General features: G+C 33.8%; 1 protein-coding gene across 1 annotated transcript in view; it reads right to left on the bottom strand.

Annotated features, from left to right (window-relative positions):
- The window catches only part of SPATA16 (spermatogenesis associated 16), a 198775-nt gene that overhangs the window by 104310 nt on the left and 72642 nt on the right, over positions 1 to 21823 (bottom strand). Inside the window, exon 3 of the mRNA XM_032407336.1 lies at positions 4874 to 4963. Within this exon, the coding sequence (XP_032263227.1) occupies positions 4874 to 4963 (90 nt within the window). The remainder of the gene's footprint in view (positions 1 to 4873; positions 4964 to 21823) is intronic.

Below are 21823 nucleotides of genomic sequence, written 5' to 3'. Positions count from 1 at the left end.
ACTGTCTCCAATAAAGAAAGAGAAAGCCCTTCAGGCAGATGGCCAATTTAAGAGTAAAAATTAGCCTACAGTCTTCATTTATACTATCTGAAGGCATAAATGAGAACTTATTTTAACCAAAAAAACTGTGATGTATTTTTAGTATCTTGCATGGTGTTTGAATGGATTTTACACTTTCAATTGAATCAGAACTAAGTTAAATTCCCAACACTACTATCATCTCTTCACAATTACTTGTCTTGAGTCTACCTGTCAGAATATTCTCCTCCCTTGCAAGATACACAATAATCTCATTTAAAATCATAGAGTTCTATGACACTAAAACAGCTGACACCGTTTCTTGCTGCTTGCTATTGTAGTACTATTCCTGAATGATTGCTTATCAATAGCAATATCACTGTGTTATGTGACTAGATTTCTGAACAAACACTTAAATTTGTTTTCGGATCACTCTTTTCTTTTGGAAAGTTGTGATCTATATATGCATTATTTCCAATTTCCAGTAGGATCAGCTTTTATGACAAAATAACAACAACAAAACAAAACTCCCAAGTCCTTTGCAGGTCTCCAGAATCCCACCTACTCCCATTTCTACTAACCTCTACTATTTATCTGGCTTCTCAGTGAGTGTAGCCATGAATTAATTCATCTTAAAGTACTGTGTTTTGATTTGATTTAACAGAAACATACTGCTTGTAAGTTACCTTAAGAAGGGAAAAGATAAGAAAATTTTAGACTACATAGTTGATTATCTAATCTATTTCTCACAATATTATATATAACATGGTATTAAAAAATACTATTACAAATAAAAGGTAGAAGAGACAAGATCTGTTGCAACAAATCTGTGAATTTCATTTTCATGAATGGGACTACTTCAGCTTTTTAAGATGGCACTGTGTTTGAAAAACTTGAAATAATTGACATTTAAAGTTAAGAAATTTCTTCTTGCCAAGTTCTGAAAAATACTATTTCTTGAAGACTCAAAAATCTGCAACACTGAACCTATAGTTGTATACAGCAACATTAACTGGACTTGAATATGACCACTCCCTTCAGCAGGGCTACGGTACACTGACCAGATGGCCAGTGTGGTCACAACAGTCCTGGTTTATGCATATTTTCCTGGTTATTTCTTAATAGCGCCCATTTTCATGAGCAAGTTTGAGAGATAAATCATATGGTCATTGTAGTTAGTGGTCTCTAGTTCTCTGTAATTCATACAACAATCCTTTTATCTTATAATTGGCCTCCTTCACTCACCATCAGCCTGAGATTTGTGAGCATTTAAATGTGTTATTACTGCTCTAGTATCCCTCATCTAGTTCATCTATGTAGAAATACACAACTAACGCCTACTTAATGATGGATAGAAACTTTTGTTGTACTTTCCCCTTTAGTATTACCTTCTGTTTGCTTCCTCTTACACAGTATGATCTTAACTAAAGTAATTTCCTGTGTGACGTCATCTATTTTTTGCCTTATAGAGCTTCACTATAGGAGGCATGATACTATCACTAACTTAACTACTATGTGCACACTCTCATATTTATCTTTTAACCAGGGTTGTACTAACAATTTCATGTAATATCTCCTTACTGCTGCAGCTAAATGGTTCTTAACCACAAACTCAAAACTGGCTAGTTTAATTTGCAAACCCTGAACTGGTGCCTGGTATGTGCCAAACTCTGTGGAAGTCATTGAGCATACAGAAATAAAGACATACCATTCATATTATCAAGAGTTATTAGTTCTCTTCACAAAATAGTCTTTACTTTTGGTTTGTTTAATATCTCTACATATTTTTTCTTATCTTACCATCTTTCTTATGAAGGTAGTGCCAAATGTGTATGTGCGTGTGTGTGTGCGTGTGTGTGTGTGTGTGTGTGTGTGTGAGTGCTGCGAGGGAAGATAGATTCAAGCAAAGACATTCTACTTCAACACATATACTTTTATGTGCATAGAAACAAAGAGATGTTAAAGACCTAGGCTACTTGCTATTTCAGGTAAGACCTCACAAGTTGGCTGTTTCTTGGGGAGTTATAGCAATTTCAGTTTAGATTTGTGGTCTGAAAATGTGTTTTCATCAATTTAACCAGTGCCAATTGTCTGCTCAAGGATGACCAGCATCCCTGCGAGCCTAAACCAAAATAATATATCCTTATTTTTATCCAGTTTTCTACCATCTATATATTCTTGCTCTCTCTGCTGGTAGGTAGGATGTTACTAAAGGAATATTGACCCATAAAATAAAAGGACCTGCTCATTATTGTAAAGCTGACTGATACCTTCCATTCAACAACAAGTCATAGCATTTTCTCTAGTCTCTCTGGTTGGGAATCCTGGTTTTTATGAGGCTGTCCTGGAAATCTTTTCTGACCTATTTACTAGGTATTCCTTCCTGGGTAGAGCTGGTTAGGCTTCAAAAACCTTAGATGGCCCAATTTCTAGTTCCTGGTTATAAATACTCTAACGTGAATCAGAAAGAGGTGATTCACTTCACTGCAAATCATGGTTTTAAGACTTCCTAAGTCACATAGTAATGACATTCTTTTGTATTTGTAAGTGCCTTTCAATTTCAGAAACATGACTACTTGGCATTCTAGAGGAAATAACTTTGAGGTGTTGGCTTTTCCGGTGAGTTTTAATATAATATCCTTGTAAGAGGCCTGAACCAAACTACCCAAATCTCCAAGAAAGTAACTGAGAAACATGAATGTTCTATATATTGATTTGCATGTATTGTTTTACATTACAAGTCTAATAGCTAAGGGACACTATAATATTCATGTTCATTCTTTCCCTTGGGGAAGCCATAATAACTAATACTGTATATTGAGGACTATAATTGCCAAGGAAGCCAAGGTGAAAAACTCTTGTATCCGAAATTAATTGTATCTGCTTCTCTGTTGGAAAGTCCGTGCCTGCATAACCAACAATTATCAGGGTCTTCCTCAAGGAAATGTCAGGTCAGTCACTATATGATATTAAGCAGATACACTTATTTCACTGCAGGGATATACACATCAAGGACAATGGATATTCAGTTCCAACTTTACATGGTAAATACTGACAAATTCCTAATTTTTAAGTTCTTATTGTTTGTTTTAGGGCCCATAAAGAATTTTTGTCACAACTTTAACTCACACAGTCACGCTTGATACAATTAAGTTATAGTCGGTGATAATGCTGGCAACCTGGCTCTCCCCGAACCAAAAAAGCTTGGCTTTGTAGCATTTGCCAATTTCCATAGTGTAAATTCCCCCAGCATTGCTAAGTTCTCCTCTATTTTAACAACTGGCTTTCCCCGAATACCAGAATATTAACAATTGGCTTTCCAGAGTCTATACAAGCCAATCCCAGCACCCCACTAGCAGTTTTTTACTAGTTGCAATCTAGTTCTGAAGTTGCATCTAGCCTTCTCCTAATGATTTTTTGATTAAATTCAGAAGACACATTAATAAAGAACCTTTTAGAAAACACTGTTTTACAGATAGTGGTATCTGTTTACATTGGACCTATTAGCTTCATTTGTAGCTAGGGACTTTTAAAAAGTATGGGACTGAAGGAAGCTTACCATCACCTCTTAAATTCCCTCTCATTCACATGGGAAAAGTATGTGGGCAGAAAGAAAGTCACAGAGACACCTTAGTGGAGAAAATAAAATATAGGAAGAAGTCATAAGTGAGTACATAAGATGGAATACATTAGAGAAAGTATAAAGAAAAATAGAAGGTAAAAAATGAGATTGATACATAAAGACCATTATAATTTTTAAAAATGAACATTAACACACAGGTAAATAGATGTGGCATAATGGTTGTTTGACTGCAAAGTGAGTGTAGCTGGAATTAATTCTGCCTTCCATATCCATCATTTAATTCAGTTTTGGTAACTCTCAGGACCATCTTATATAGAATTCATGTTGATTTCATGGTAATAATTTTATGGAACCATTTTATTATCCATTTAAATTCCTTAAACTTTGATTTCCAAGAAAGTGCTATTTGCAAAGGTTCTAAAGACAGTAACTACCTGCAACCTAGGCTTCTCATCCCTATTACTGCAGATATTTCCCTAGGCCTTAGGAATTGTGCTTGGAGTTAGGTGAAGAAATCACTCACATTTTCTTGCTAAATTCCTGGGATACTAAAGTGGACAAGTAAGAAACAGCAGCTATTCATTGGGAGATGAGGAAAATTCATTGAGAGATTCATCAAAGGGAAGGGAAGTCCAATATGATGAGCTTGACTCAGGAAGAAAAAAAGCCTTGGTTGTCATAGGTGAGAAGGAATTCTTAGTGTAACATTGAGGCTGTTGCACAATTCTTGCAATTCTTTTTTGCTGTAAGTATAAGTTCTGGGGATGAAAATATAAAAAGCTGCTTCACTAGGTTTTTTTGAAACATATTGGGGTCTAGGAGGCAATATATTAGGACAGCTCTAACAACCCTTGATGTTATAACTGATGCCATCTCCTCTAGAAAGAGCTCCTGACGTCTTTTTCATGTGGTTGGATTTCATTTCCAGAACTCAAGAAAGAGAGGGTCACAGAATTGTGTCATTACAACCAAGACCAGGCTCGAGAGCAAGAGGTCAAGTTCATTTCTAAACTTCCCTGGAATTTTTCCCATCATAATCAGTGACCTCATGGCTGAAAAGTTTGAATTTTACTAAGAGCTATGAACACAGAATGGCTTTAATGAAAGAAAAAGGTAGTCAATAATTGTTGGTTTGACGTTTATAAGACAATGATTCTGGTAAAATCATACTCCATGAGAGAAATGGAAAGTTCTGTTATGCTATTACCAGAAGCTGAGAATAAAATTAATTTAACTCGAAATAAATCTTCACAAAATTTATAACAAACATACCGGGCAGCTTCTGAATATCTCTCCAGACATCTAAACACTGTTGCCTGGCGAAGATGATTTCGGAAATAAGCTGGGTTTAAAACAATGCTCCTGTAAAAACAGCAAAGAAATGCAAATGTTATTAGGTTTTTAAGTCAATTACTGGAAGTGTATAGGAATGAAGTAACATGTATTCAATTTTATGGACTATATATTTTAAAAGGTACTAATGAATGAAACACTTTTCTTCCTGTAATTGTCAGTTAAGACAAATAAACAAGCATTATTGAAAAACTAATGAAGTTTGCATGATAAAAGAATTTGATTTATAGCACTGAATATTTTTCACAGATATGACAGTGACAAAAAATTGAATCCAACTTATATTACATATAAGACACGATGTTATTTTATTTGCTTATGTTAATAAATCAGGCAAAAATCAGAGGTTATTTATGGTGTGTACTTAGAATGAAGGATGAGGTTATTGGCTATTTAATTTCACTTAAAAGAAAGGAACTGAAATTTGGGTGACATGGTCATTTGCACTCAATAATTAGGTTCTTAGTGGAATGAAAGGGACCTGTACCATTGGTTAAGGACTCTGGTCTTGACCTTGCCACTTTTGGTTAGGCCTTACGCATTTTGGATTTCATTTCTTCTTTATTGAAATTACCGGGCTTGGCTTGAGGATAAACTGATCTATCTATCCTTATTTGTTGATTCTTCCATCATCTAAGTTTGGAGTCTCAATTCATGCCCAGATGAAAAGATGATCATTCCCTAGCTGTCCTCTCGCCTAGAGAGAAACTGGTAGACATTTCCCTTCTTTGATTCATCGAGAGCTAGGCACTGTTCAAGGCACTTGATATAATGAGGTGAACTAGACAGATGTAGTCCACGGCTCATCACCGAATGAGGAGATTATTAGTGAAAGTTTGAAATGTAGCTTCTACTAACAGAGTGTATTATGTTACTGATGTGGGATACGAAATGTAGCTTCTACTAACAGAGTGTATTATGTTACTGATGTGGGATACAGAATGTTACAGAACCAATACAATATTATGAAGCAAACTTCTTGTGAGTCTGTTTTTACAAGTTAATGTGAATCACTTGGAATTAGTTCATTATTGAAGTAAGTGGTTTTTAATCTTTTTTTTGAGAAGTTCATAGAGCTTTTTGAGAATCAGATGTAAGCTATGTACTTCTGCCCAGAAAAATGCACTCAAACATAATTGCCTAAATTTAGGGAATTCATGTGATCCCTGAAGCCTAGTCATGTCCAGATCACAAAACATGCCAACAAAAATAATTCCATTCCCAGAACCATTGCTTATAGAAAGAATAAAGTAGAAAAGGAACATCTCTCTGGCCCATGCAGAATCATAGAATTATATGATGATGAGATGGATTGATTGAATAATTTAGCTCACTTTAAACACAACTTAACAGAAACCAAAGAGGTTATGGGACCTTTCTAAAATCATACACAACAAATTAGTTGAAGAAAGGTTTCAAGTTTATTGTGTTTCCTATCTCTAGCCACAGTACTTCATATTACACCTATGGCTTTTCCCACGATGATTTCTGATTAAAGGGGCCTATGTTAGTGAAGTTTTATGTTACCCTATGACTAATAATTTGTACAAATGAATACATAAAACCCCCAGAATATACATTATTTCCTTTGGTGATTTCTGATTAAAATGTTGAAAATTTAAAAACTATTGCATGAGTTCCATATCAATACTGTACTACTAATATTTTATATTAATTCAGAAAAAAGTATGTTTATATGTCTTATCCTTGTAAAAGTAATTTTGTAAAAGTAGATCAGAGGGAATAAGAGCAGAACTCTGTCAAGGGTTTAGGTCTTCTGACTGACTAGAATTTTTCTTTCACATTATAGCTAATTCTTCCCTCTATCTTTGTAATCATTCATTCACTTGTGCAATCTTACTAAGTGCCTGCAAATGTGATGGGACAAAATCCTTACTGCATGGATGTTTCTAGCCTTTGACATCTCTTTGCCCATGATGTAGTATTCTGGCATTGCTGAGCTGTTCTCTAAGAATCTTGCTTTGTCAGACAAGTCCTTTTTTTTCCCCCCAGACAAGTTCTATTGACAAAAATGCAAAAGACTGGAGAGAAGGATGGAGTGTGGTGGACAGGAGGAGTAGTGAGAGAAAGGTTTAGTAGAAGAGGGAGGAGGGAAATGAAGAGTCATCAAAATAGTTTGGAATGTAGGTGAAGGAGAAGATTTTCACTGGTAGTGAGGGTTGATGAGGTAAACCTGGGAGCTGTTTCAGTGTGACTTTTAAAAAGGATAGATGAATAAAATTGCTTGTAATTACAAGTCCTCTTTCTGGTGTTGAAGAAATGCAAGTAGAGCACATGAGCTTAGAAATCACGATTGCTAGACTGGAATAGTTTCTTTTAACCATAATATAACCCTACATGGTACCATGCGAGTCACAGCTTTATCTGAGGGACCCAAAGAAGACCTGGACCCAGTCTACTCTGAGAGGTGGAGGTATAATCATAAAAGAATGTTTAGAAATTTGAGATGAGCTATTATATTTGGGAACTTACTATTTTTGGCTCTCATAATTATTGCAGCATTTACTGTGTGCTTATGATATGCCTTATTAGATATTTGGCAAAGAAATGCTAGCGGTGATTATGAAGCCTAGTTTTTACACATTTAGTAATTTATTTGATGCTTTCTAAAATGACATACCCTTTTAAAGATGTATTTTATGTGCATACAACTTGTAAAGGAAATGATGATTTAGCCTTTAAAAGTTCTTAGTCATTTATCATTTGATGCCATTTGGGGAGCTGTAGGAGGCAGTGTAGGACCAAAATGGACAATCAGATGGGGGCTAGAGTGAAAAAAGAAACAAACAAACAAAAGCCCCAGCAACCCTACAATTATAATCAGAGAGAGAAGAACTCTGTGCTGACGGTTCTGATTTTATCACAGAGGAAATAACTCTGATTTAGCTATGTTGATAGGGCTTTTGGTAAAGAAAAAAAAAAAGATCATGTTAAAGAGAATAGCTAAATTACAGAACTCATTGAATTTTTGTCAGAAGAATGGAGATAGTGTTAGTAACAAGCCATGATTGCTCATTCAATTGACTGGCACTATTCAAACAGAATGAGATCACGTAAAATAATAAATATTGTAATAGATACAAGTTTATTTTCTTTATCAATTTGTTAGCTGTGATATATCTTATGCTTGTTATGATTTGCATTTGTGTTTTAAAACTTATCTTTTATATTAAAGTTCACATAATTTGATATGTGTGCATGCATGCATGTGCACTTGTTTTATTAAGTCCTAAGGTCATAATGCTGTTGTAAGGCCAGAATATAAGTCTATTCTGGTGATTATTTGAAGTGTCTCAATTCACTTGTCAAATAATTTATTTTTCTCTCAGTGATTGATATGCCACTTCCATTATATATAAGTTTATATGCACAGTTGGATCCATGGCTGGACTTTGTATCCCACACTTTTAATCTGTCTGTTTCTATACAGAACAAATTGTTTTAATTATTGTCACTTTAAAATACATCTTAATTTCTGGAAGAGAAGAACTGCCTAATGCCCTCTTTGTGAAAAAAACTTGTTATCTGGCATGTTTATTCTTCCTGATGAACTTTATAAACCTCATCTTTTAAAGTTACAGAGAGCAGCATTTGGTGGTTTCCATTATGTTAAGATAAAAGCATTAGAATAATTTTAGTTAGACATTTTTATAACGTTGTCTTCCCATCCAGGGATGTGACATTTCTCTTCTTCACTCAAATATTTTTTTGTCTCCCAGTCATTTTTTAACCTTCTTTCTACTTTTTAAAAACAGAGGTTTCACTAATTTCTTATTAATTCTTAAGTTTTAATATTTTACACGAAAGTTATACATGAGAATATACATATATATGTATATATGTGTGAATGTGTATGTATGTATGCATATATATGTGTATATATATATGTGTGTGTATATATATATATATATATATATATACAAACCTTACTACTCAAAACATGATCAGCAGCACCTGAGAGCTCATTAGAAATATAAAATCTTGATTCCCACCTCAAACCTGCTCAATCTGCATTTTAACAAAACCCCCAGGTGAATTGTATGCATCTTAAAGTTTGAAAGCATTGCATATATTCATAGTAGGAAAGGGATTTTTCCCATTATTTCCTAACTTCTAATTGTTAGCATTTACATATGCATTTTTTTAAAAGATTTTATTTATTTACTTGTTAGAGAGAGTGAGAAAGAGCACAAGCAGGGGGAGCAGCAGGCAGAGGGAGAAGCAGGCTCCCTGCTGAGCAAAGAGCCTGATGTGGGACTGGATCCCAAGACTCTGGGATCATGACCTGAGCTAAAGGCAGACGCTTAAACGACTGAGCCACCCAGGCACCCATTTACATGTGTATTTTAAAAATACTTATTTTTGTATCCTTTTGACTTAATATTGCAATAATTTAGTTTTATTCACATCATCTGCAAATAATGATGGTTGGTACTGCTTTTCAATATTTACATCTTTTTTCTTCTCTTACTGCATAGGCTACAATATTTTTTAAAGGAATTTAAGTAAGTGAGATAATCTAGGGGTGATTTAATATTTCACTGATAATTATGATTATGGATTGATATGAAAAAAATGATTTTTTCCAAGACTTATTATCAGAAATAAATGTTTATTTTTTTTCAAATATCCTTAGGATCTATCAACATGATCTTGTGGACTTTGTCCTTTGACTTTTTGTAGGGATGATTTGAATTAATTACTGATTCAAAAGAACATTGAGGGGCGCCTGGGTGGCTCAGTTGGTTACGCGTCTGCCTTCGGCTCAGGTCATGATCCCGGGGTCCTGGGATCAAGCCGTATCAGTGGGAAGCCTGCTTCTCCCTCTCACATTCCCCTTGCTTGTGTTCCCTCTCTCACTGTCTCTCTCTCTATCAAATAAATAAATAAATACAATATTTAAAAACAAAATAGGGGCGCCTGGGTGGCTCAGTCGTTAAGTGTCTGCCTTCGGCTCAGGTCATGATCCCAGGGTCCTGGGATCAAGCCCCGCATCGGGCTCCCTGCTCTGCAGGAAGCTTGCTTCTCCCTCTCCCACTCCCCCTTCTTGTGTTCCTTCTCTTACTGTGTCTCTCTCTGTCAAATAAATAAATAAAATCTTTAAAAAAACAAAAACAAAAACAAAATAAAACAAAACAAAAGAACATTGATATTAATAAACAATATTAAAGTCAAAGATTAAGAAAGTGAATAATAGAACAACTATTTCCAGGACAAAAAGTGAGGAAACATAAAAATAAGGTGGCCTTATTATTACTGTTATAATAATAATTACTATTATTATACTGTGATTTTTATAAAATATTATGTTGGTATTGAGTTGCCAGAAGTTTTGAATTTTTTTGGTCTTTCAACCAAACCAAATGGCTTAGTTTTAGCCATTCCTTCTACTGTTCTTTCTTTTATTTCACTCATTTCTACTTCATTTCTATTTTTATATTTTTGTCCTCTCTGGATTTTATTATTTCTCTTCTAATTCTTCACTTAATCTATTTATGTTTTCTTTCTATATAAAGAAAGCATTTACAGCTATGATTTCTTTTAGTATATTCTTAAGAATGATAGAGTATATTTTATTCTCATAATTTTTTCCCCTAGAATTTAATTATATATTTGTATTTCTCTTTGATTGAAAAATTATTTAGGATAGCATTGATCAATTTCCAAAGGGTAGTTTTTCTTATTATAACTCTTATTGTTAATTTCTCATTTTATTACAAAATAAACAGAGAATATGTTGTACATTTCTGCTTTTCATATATATTATGAGTAATAGATGATGGAGTTAGCAGACATTTTAATGGCACGTGGAAGAAATAATACACACCTCATTTGTAATGTATTGTTAGTTAGAAACTGCTATAAGAGAACTTGTAAGATTTTTAATGATCTAAATAAAACTGCTAGACAGGTACCTGTTTCATTTAGTTTCCTTGGGAGACCTTTTTAGACCTAAGTTTTAATGGTAATGATTACTATTTCATAATTCAGTTTGTTTTTAAAGGCAATATTGATTTCATATTCTTTGTTTTCTTTATATTTATTCTCTAATTTTTAGAAAATTTACTTTAATGTACTTTTATTTGTCAGTTTTATGAAGCATAATTTACATATAGTACTATTCACTTTTTTAAAGTGTATAGTTTGATACATTTCGACAAGTTTATAACCACACCACAATAAAGATATAGCATATTTCCAACTGCACCAAAAAGTCACAATGGAGGTAGGAGTTTCCTATTTATTTCCCCATAGACAGAAATATTTTGCTTCTATTTCTCCACCAGAAGCCATGGATTTTTGCTGGACTTTGTGAATGAGAATGTTAGCTATCACTCCTTCAGAGGCTTAAGGTTTTGGTTTTATATGAGATTAGGGATCAGAAAAGCAATTTCTTATTTAGGCAAAGATGCCTAAATCCAGTTCCCTTTACCTTGCTTGATCAGTAGCAAGGTAAATTAGCATTGATTCATCCTCCTGAATGACACTCCTTTTACTTTTCTAGTAAAGTGCTGAAATATTATTTTAGAAACAGTAGATCTAGAAATTTCCAAAAATGTGGATTATTTTAATTTCACCAAATAAGATACTCTTATGGATAAGATGATGACATTTATGCTGGATAATGGCATTGTTCAGTGGATTATAGCTAGCTAGACAACCGATCAGTAATATTGAAGTATGGTCTGTGTTATTATGAAAGAAGGAATTTAATGGCTTGTCCTTAGCCTTTTTGTGGACAGTATTTCCACTAGTGACTAAGATTAAGTGATTGTAAGGTTGTCTATAAAATTTTCAGATGGCATAAATTTTACCTAATAAGGAATTAATATCACTGATGACAGAAGCAAAATTCAAAATGATCTGGATTGGTTAAAAATAAAAATCTTATGTTATAGATTTAAAAAGTCAGTTTACAAATACAGTCATAGTTTGAGAGTGACCACATGGAAAAGGTCTGAATATTTTAACTAATCACAAGCTAAATGTGACACTACGACAGAAATACAAAAACTGTACATAAAACTAATGTTAAATCAACCAAATGCATTCTGTCCAAATAATAAAGGATATTTTCACTAAATTGTGTCTTAGCCATATAGTCTATTTAATTCATCTCTAGTTCTGAGCATCTGTGAGAATTACTTCCATACTGTAGTGTGTCTAGAGTGTCTAGTGGGTCTGGAGAACATAGTGTGTGAAGATATGGAATGAAAATGATATGTCTAGAGAGTTAAATAAGATTAGTGGAGACTAAGTTAGTACTGTCAAACATGAAGATCTGCTATGTGGAAAATAGAATAATTATTCTATGTAATACCAGATGAGGCCAGGCAAAACCCAGTATTATGAAGTTATTAATAGTTCAGTTCACATAAGGAGGGACCAATGATGCAATAGGTTTTGAGAGGAGTTTTCCTTTTACTGGAATCATTTAAGTGATATTTAGAATGCCATCTGTCAAGATGTGTAAAAGAAAGTCTTGACTGAGTAGGAGATTAGGCTAAATGACTTCCAAGTATATTCACAAAAATCCTTATAATATATTGCCAAACACCATGAAGGGGCTGAGTTTTTCCCTACTTGCAAGCTTACAAGTTAGCCTGACATGGTTTTATGGATGCTCATAGAATACATGAACCTCCAAGGCTGGAAACAAAGGACAGTTTCTTACAGCAATAATAGTAGCCAGTTTATAAGGCTCTTGTTGTACTGATTCCTTGAGCCACAATTCCCAGATGGCAAAGCAAAGAGAACCAGGTGACATTTTCACACGCTGTAGGTTGCATTATAAGAGAGGAATCCTGAGCTTAGGGAATGTAAATCTTTTATAATGGGCTATAAGCGTGCCTATCCTTAACTCTAGAGGAAAACACTATCTCCATCCTCTAAGGCTATGAGCAGACTTGCCTTTTCTTCGAAGGCTGTTTACCATACAACCATCTTTGAAAAGATAGTCCAGAGCACAGCCCAGTCAGTGCCTTGTTCACAAGACAAGCAAAAATGTGGGAGGCCCGTGGAAAACTGTCTTCTTACCTAGATCACTTTTGTTCAGATATTCAGGCACTATTTGTTTATATTCATGCCACGAACAAATAAAAAAGGGCTCATAACAAGGTACAAATAGTTAAAATATCATAGGAAAATGACAGGATAGCTAATATTGAAAAGTGAGTTGACTACATTGTTACCTATTTATATTCTGTTCTAAGAGGAGTTTAAAATAGCTTATATAATACTTATGAGGTTAAATCAAAGTTAAAATAATTCATAGGGAACAAAAGGAAAAAATAGATAAATCAGACTATATCAAAATCAAAAAACTTCTGTGCATCAAAGGACACTCACTATCAACAGAGTGAAAAGGCAACACATGGAATGGGAGAAAATATCTGCAAATCATATACCTTATAAGGGTTAATTTCCAGAATATATAAGGAGCTCCTATAATTCAACAATGAAAAAACAAAGAACCTAATTTAAAGAAGGGCAAAAGACTTGAATAGACATTTCTCCAAAGAAGATACACACATGGCCAATAAGCATATGAAAAGATGCTCAACATCACTAATCATTAAGGAAATGCAAATCAAACCCACAATGAGATACCATCTCTCACTCATTAGAATGGCTACTGTCAAAAAAGCAAAGAATAGTTAAGTGTTGACAAGGATGTGGAAAATTGGAACTCTTGTACATGGTTTGTGGGAATATGAAATGGTGCAACTTCTATGGAAAACAGTATGGTAATTCTCCAAGAAATTAAAAACAAAATTACAATACAATCCAGCAAATCCACTTCTGTGTATATACCCCAAAGAATTGAAAGCAGGGTTTCAAAGATGTACCCCCACATTCATAGCAATATTATTTACAATTGCCAAAATGTGGAAGCAACCTGTGTCCATCGATAGATGAGTGGATATACACAATATAGTATATGCATACAATGGAATACTATTCAGCCTTAAAAAGAAAGGGAATTCTTACACATGCTACAACATGGATGAACCTTCAGGATATTATGCTAAGTTAAATAAGCCAATCACAAAAAGGCAAGTATTTATATGTGGTACCTAGGGTAGATAAATTCATAGAGAGAGAAAGTAGAATGATGGTTGCCAGGGGCTGAGGTGAGAGGGAAATGCAAAAATGTTGTTTAATAGAATAGAAGTTTAGTTTTGCAAGATGAAAACAGTTTTGGAGATAGACTGTATAGCATTGTGAATGTACTTAACACTATAGCAATGTGAATGTACTTACTGTACACTTAAAGAATGGGTAAGATGGTAAATTTTATGTTACATGTGTTTTAGCACAACTAAAAATAAAACAAAAACAAAACTGAACAGGGAAAGCAATATTAAAAATAGGTATGTTAAGATGAAGCCTGGATGAAGTCAGTACATAAAGTATATCATAAGATCTTACGAGTTTGATTGGGATGGACTACATCTTGTTTTTTTTTTTTTTTTTTTCTTGGTTTGCTGGTAGCTAATGGAAAGAGGGATTTATAGTTTGTTTTAAACAAGCCAGTTGCTCAATTCAAATATTTCTTATAGTATAATCAGAGAGATCACTTTATTCAAAGATGCCCTATAATGTAACAATCTGTGTCCTCAGTAGCAGATTTACAGACAAATCAGTAAGGGATCTATATGGTTGCTTCTTAGAGTTTCTTTCAACATGGCTGTTGTCTTAATACTAAATCTCAATCTAGTAATCTAAATTCCAGAGTAGGTGGAAAAAATGGGACTATAAAGAGAAGGTATACAATTGTGTTGTCACTACATAAGGATTCAGTGAAATCTTAGTGATTATGTCTTATTTGGTCGCTTGGTTCGCTGCAAAAGATTACATCAAGAACTAATGATGCACTGTATATTGGCTATTTGAATTTAAATAAAAAACAAATGGAGAAAAAGCATTTTACAAAAAACAAAAAAAATTAAAAAATTAAAAAAAGAATTAAAAGCTAAAATAAAGTATAACAGGTCATAACTTACTGAAAAGAATTGAGAAGTCCGTGTACTATTTTAAATATTTCACATGACAAGCAAGTTAGGACAATGGAATGACCCAGTTTAACATTATGTGGGAGAAATGAACTACTTTATAAAGATTAGAGCATAAAATCAGAATTAAAGGCGTTGGTTTTTGAAATAAGAAAATTACAGTAGATTATTGTCAAGCAAATCATATATCTCTGCCAAAACAGTAGCAAAGTATGTTTCTGCAAAAGCATGAAAGTAAAATCTAACTCTTTAGGAAAACAACAAGAAATCATTCTTAAATTATTTCTTGAAATCCCGGCATGCACATGCACAACAGAAAACAAGTTTAGAGAAGATGAACAGGGGACTAACTCAAACATTATCCCTGATGTTTTGCAGCTCAAATTACCATTAATTATATGTGGAAAATATTAAATTACTCAAGTGAGCAACACTTTATTTCTTGACATGACCAAAAGTCAGTGGGATAAATACTTGAAAATTTTGCTATATTGTAACAGTATTGAAAAATATATAGTCAGAAGGGAGATACTATATTGTCTGTCTTCTTTATAGAATTAATAATAAACATACATTAAAGAATGATGAGGATCTATGTTTAAGTATATTTTACTTTAGAATTTCAGTATGAGATTTCCTCACTTAGAAAAATAGAATGAAAATTATGGGATGCAAATAATAAATTTAATGGGTCATTAATACCAAGAAATAGAAACCTTTAAAAGGAGGTCTCCTAAGGCTTTTAGCCCTCCGTATTCTTCATCAACATAAATATCATTGGTTAACTTACATCAAATAATCATCAAAAATAAGTATGACATCCTAGTAGATCTTTACAAGTGTGCAGTAATATGCCTTTTTGAGCAATGGAGAATATTTATTTTTCTCTACATTTCTTTTATGTTTTTACTTTGTATCCATTGGAGACATCTCCATAATGGGAAGTAATAATGCTCACCAACATTATTTATCTTTCTATGTACACACCTAGAAAATTCCCGACACATAATGGACACTCAATGAACATTTATGGATTAAAGTGCTACTGAGTGACTGAACAAACTCTTCCTTGGGAGCTACAAGAGAACCTAATCTTATCTAAGATTCACCAATGAGATTTACATCTATTATGAACTGACTATACCAAGGGCCCCCTCTACTGACTTTTGCACTTACATCCCAGTTGAACATCAGATTTACACAATTTCATAACCCCTACCTGTATGCAGATGTGATCAGTAATGAAAGGCAGTTTATGTAATTAAATGATATAAAGATAAAGATAGATAAGTAGGCCCTTTGAAAAAAATTTCCAGTACAGAATTATTTTTCATAATTTTAAAACCTGAAAAAAATTCCACATTTTTGTAGACTCTAATTGTGTCTTCCTATTTTTTTCTCCATCTGTCAAATGCCTGGATAGAGTAAGCATGAAATGGATTCCCATTTATTTTTCATCTACATTGTAATCCAAAGACTGTCCAGTAAAAGCTGTTAGTAAATCACTTGGTCAGCTCTCCCAACAAAACCATCTTTGAGTAATACAGTATATCAACCTATCTTTTGACATTTTCATTTCTTGTTCTTGACATTTTCTCTTAAAAATAATACAGTGTTGGCCCTATTATCTTTTCTTTAAGGTCTGTGAACCAAATGTTGGCTCTCAACTCTCTTGTAGAAAAGCTATCAAGATTCAGAGACAAAGATGTAGATGCAAGGCTCTATTCATCTGTCTGTGTAATATTGAGGGGGAGGAGGGTGGAGCAGAGGTGTTGTTGGTTTAAGAACAGCGTGATAAATATCACGTGTATTTTTCTATTCTCTGTGTTGCTTGGGTGAGATGCATTTTAGAATGAGTACTTTGAAAAGTACAATTAATAAATTCTCCTCTGTTCTAACCTACTAGAAATTACTTATGATTCATTCAGCAACAATTATTGAGTATAAGCCATGTTCCAGACATTGCACAGGTTCTAAAGAAAAGAGCCAGAAAGGTAAATACATACTTAAACTAAGATTTTGAGTAGCCCTATTGTATGGAAATAAATGTCTGCCTGCATTTTATTATTTTTTTATGCTGCCTCCAACTGGCAATTATGTAAGAACCTTTAAAATGAACTTAAGTAAATTACAGTGGCTTCTACTATATAGTTTCACTGGAAAATGAAATGGGATGCTTATTTCTTTTAGAATCAGAATTAAAAGGGACTTTTTGATAGAATCAAAGCCATTTGTATTTTATCAAGTATTAATATCGTTCATATTAACATCATGATTTTTTGGTTTGGAGACTAATAAATGACATCCAGATAACAATATTTTACCTACTATAAAGCCCCCTGTAGCTCCCACATCAAAGGAGAAATATTAATGTAACACTTATGCTTTATGAAGCAATTGGACTTCTGGCAATTGTCCATGATTTCTCTTTGTTGAATTAAGAAAATTAGTGGGATCATACCACAATGGGCACTGTATTTATGTATAGAGTGTCCATCCTGACTAAATCCCTAGATTAAAGCCAAAATTTGAATTGGATATGGACTTTGATTATGGGAAAAGCTCTCAATGTTGGATTCAATGCTGTTATAGACCAAATTACCATTACTGAAAGTGACTCCAATTAGGGAAGTCTACTAATTACTAATAGTATAAATAAGAATGTTAATGCTTTCTCTTTGAAATACAAAGGGATTTTCTAATGTGTTTATTACTTCTTTCTTTATTGACAAATCTCTTATTTTTATATCCTATTTGCTTTGACTCAAAGTATAGAGTTGCAACCTGTTGTGACTTGTACCAAATAAAGTGTCGTTGCACATTACTTTGGAAAGAATAAATTTTCCAGGTATCTTTAAAAGTGCTGCCTTTCTGTGAATGTAATGACAACAGCATGTATCATGCTCCTTTTATTTAAAAATTATGTTAGATACTAAGCGACTAGCCCCCAAATGAAAGTTTTAGCTCAATTGTGAAAAATTATATGGAGACTTATATAACCAACAATAAATGAACTGAAACTTGAAACAGTTAATTGGTGGATGTATATCAAAAAAAGTGGAAAAACAAAAGGCTTGGGCAAAGGGTCTGCAATGACAGGAAAATGTAAAACTTGGAAAGAAGTAAGGAGGAAGTGAGTTTTGAGCTGCATGTTAAAATGGTCACATTTATTGTAAAAAAAAATGGTCACATTTAGAGAAAAAAAGGTAGAAAATCCAAATTGGAAGAGTGGCCCCCCAAATGACTTGGTGATAGAGAATATTAAAAACTGCCATGTAAATTTGTTTGACTAAAGTAATAAATTGACCATAGAGAAAGGCAGGAGCCTATTAAGGATCTGTTCATTAGTTAAAGGATTTTTAATTTTATGGAAGAAATTAACAATGCTTCACAGATTACTAAGCAAGCACATGATGGAAACATGTTTTAAGGAGACAATCACGGCAACTATTCTGAAGAAAGATAAGAGTTACAAAAGCTGGGAGGATACTAAGGATGCTATGAACTAGTACAGTGATTCTCAAAGTGTGGCCTACAGATTCCCAAGGATCCTTTGGCCCTTTTGGGGCTCTCACAATATTATTATTATTATTTTCATAATAATATTTAGATATGATTTTCCTTTATCACTACATTGACATTTGTACTAGTGTTGCAAAAGCCATAGTGGGCAAAACTGCAGGAATCAATCATTGATATCAAACTGTTCTAGTATTCATTGAGTGTATTCTTCACCATCGTATGTACTTGTCCCCCCGAAAAATGATAAATCTCAACCCTTGAGTGCATGTCTTTTTAATATTTGGCATGATGAGACAGGATACATGCATAAAGCACTCCTCTCTTGCGTAACAAAGTATGCTGACTGCCTTGACGAAAAGTACTTGGGCCATTGTATGCATTTGTGAGCTGACTTAACTGCTGTTATCAGGGAACACCATTTTTACATGGAAGAACAACTAACAAACTGATTATTAGACTTCGAGTTTGGCAGAATTTTTTTAAAAATGAAATAAGTGTGCCTGTCACTTAAAGGAACACAACTGACAGTATTTATTGCCAGTGATAGAAGTTTGAGCTTTTGAGCAAAAATTAGAATTTTAGAAAACTTATATCTGACACTATGAGCTTGACAGCCACCCAATGCTTGAAGACCTTCTGATGATTGGTGATACTAACATGTGCAATTTAAAAAATTTACTATTGCATGATAGAAATTTGCATAATAGAAATCTGCAAATAATTCATTGTTTTCCAAATAACCAATGTATGATATTACTAACTCATAACAATCCATTCAAAGTGTAAGAAAAACCAATGGCTTTCAATGTAACAGAACACAAGTTGATTGATAATGGTTCCAGAATCCACATTATAATTAATCTTTAAGAAACTATCATTTGTGGGGCGCCTGGGAGGCTCAGTCAGTTAAGCGTCTGCCTTTGGCTCTGGTCATGATCCCAGAGCCCTGGGATGGAGCCCCGCATCAGGACATCAGGCTCCCTGCTCGGCGGGGAGCCTGCTTCTCCCTCTCCCTCTGCCTTCTCCCTGCTGCTCCCCCTACTTGTGCTCTATCTCTCTTTCTTTCTCTGTCAAATAAATAAATAAAATCTTAAAAAAAAAAAGAAACTATCACTTTTCAAGTCTTGGGGTAGTATCAAAGAAGAATATTCAGGATTATCTGAAAAGTCTGTTAACATTCTCTTTCCTTTTCTAATTATGCATCTGTGTCAGATTGGATTTTCTTCATATAGTGCAAACATATGGCAATAGATTGACTGCAGAATCAGGTATGAGAGCTCAGTTTCATTTTATGATGCTATACATTAAATAGACTTGCAACATGTAAAACAATGCTATTCTTCTATGCATTTTTGAAAATATAGCTATTTTTAATAAAATATATATTTTATGTTAACATGCAATGGGTTTATTACTTTTAAATGAATAAATATTTTTAAATTTCTATATTTTAATTTCTAATATGATAAATACTTATAGATGTAACCCATGTAAATCAAAAGCTCTTTGGGATCTTCAATAATGTTATAAATAGAATGGTTCATAAGACCAGCTTGAGAGACTACTGTACAAGCAAATAGTCAAAATTTGTATGAAGGCTCTACCTATAAGAACGAAGAAGAGGCATATGAGACAAACTTGTTTAATAATTTGCACTATATCACACCATCCTTTTACCCTGTTTTTTAAAACCAAAAATACCTCTGTCTCCTTTTTTTGGTACATACATTTGACATCTCAATGTTATTCTTACATTATTTTCTTTCCACAAAAACCAAAACTACTTTCTCAGAAATTGTATCTGTTGAACAGGTTCTACAAGAGTCTTACAGGAACTAAAAGTCTAAAAAAACAAAAAGATTAAAATTAATTAAATAGTGAAGTTATATATTAGATTTCTTTCATCTGCTAATCTTTTGTAAAGCACCACAAAAATAGCAAATACTATTGGTGTGAAATTAACGGTCTTGTGTAAAAGTTGTATTTGCTAACAAAACCTTAATGATTGATAATATCATAGGAACATTTATATCCAATTAGAAAATTATTTTGCCTCAGGTAACCTAGGAAAGGCATGTGGTCTGCATTTCTTCCAGTGAGGAAGATTCAAAAGAATTGTATGGGACAGCTATAACTGTAAGCAAAGTTACAGACAGCACCATCGAGGAGACATTTCTTCTCAAACTAAAGGTGTTATAACTTAACATATGGTTGCTTTTCAGACTTCTATGAAAAAAGAGCATAGGTCACAGGGCCAAGAGAGGATAAACAGAAGGAATATTTGCCGTAGCAACAGATGAGGAAATGAGGGAGAGTTTAGGTAAATATAGCAGTAATAGTATAACTCCAGGATTTGTAAAATGTTATTTGAGGCTAACACTATGCTGTCAGTGACATACAGTGTCCGCATCCATGAAATACATGTTCCTGAATTGTGAAAAGTAAAATGGATACTAGACTGGTACCTATATTTATAAGGTGGTCAGCTCTTCTAAGGTAAACTAATAGAGTCAGAGCAAGTCAGGCACACTCAAGAAGAGATTTCTGTCTGGAAAAGAAGCAAAGAGAAAATTTAAAATATCGAACACATGCCGGCAAAAGCTATAAAATGAATAAGGGTTGGCATCTAGGCCATGTTTTTTACCTGTTCCAATAAAAACTGGTCTGCCCCAAGTCTGTCTCTTGCTACTTCTGGCCTTATATGTAATAGCCTATATAGTGACTTCTCCATGCCAAATATCCCAGAAAAGATCCTTAGGACTGAAATGGTGGGAAAACATCAAGGACAGTTGCTTCAAGAATAAGACACAAATATCAATTTTACAGTTTCGCCTGGGTAAGGCAGATGTATGGGAATAAGCTTTAATTTCTTAAAATGGTGCTCATTAAATTTGTAAATGTGGGTAGTCCTCCAGTTTTCCTCAAAGTTAATTTTAACATTTTTGGACATCCAATATTCATCCGTTCCTTGTGTTCTCTTAGACTTCCTCAATTTTATTTTATTTTATTTTATTTTATTTTTTAAAGATTTTATTTATTTATTTGACACACAGAGAGAAAGCACAAGTAGGCAGAGCGGCAGGCAGAGAGAGAGGGAGAAGCAGGCTCTCCACTGAGCAGGGAGCCGGACGTGGGGCTCGATCCCAGGACCTGGGGATCATGACCTGAGTGAAGGCAGATGCTTAACTGACTGAGCCACCCAGGCGCCCCATAGACTTCCTCAATTTTAGTTCTGGTCTTGACTTCATTTTCTTTTCTTTTCTTTTCTTTCTTTCTTTCTTTCTTTCTTTCTTTCTTTCTTTCTTTCTTT

Source organism: Phoca vitulina, unplaced genomic scaffold (assembly GCF_004348235.1).
Source record: "Phoca vitulina isolate PV1807 unplaced genomic scaffold, GSC_HSeal_1.0 scaffold8, whole genome shotgun sequence".
Lineage (NCBI taxonomy): Eukaryota > Metazoa > Chordata > Mammalia > Carnivora > Phocidae > Phoca > Phoca vitulina.
Note: the sequence above shows the minus strand (reverse complement) of the source record. Positions and strands in the feature narration are given on the sequence as shown.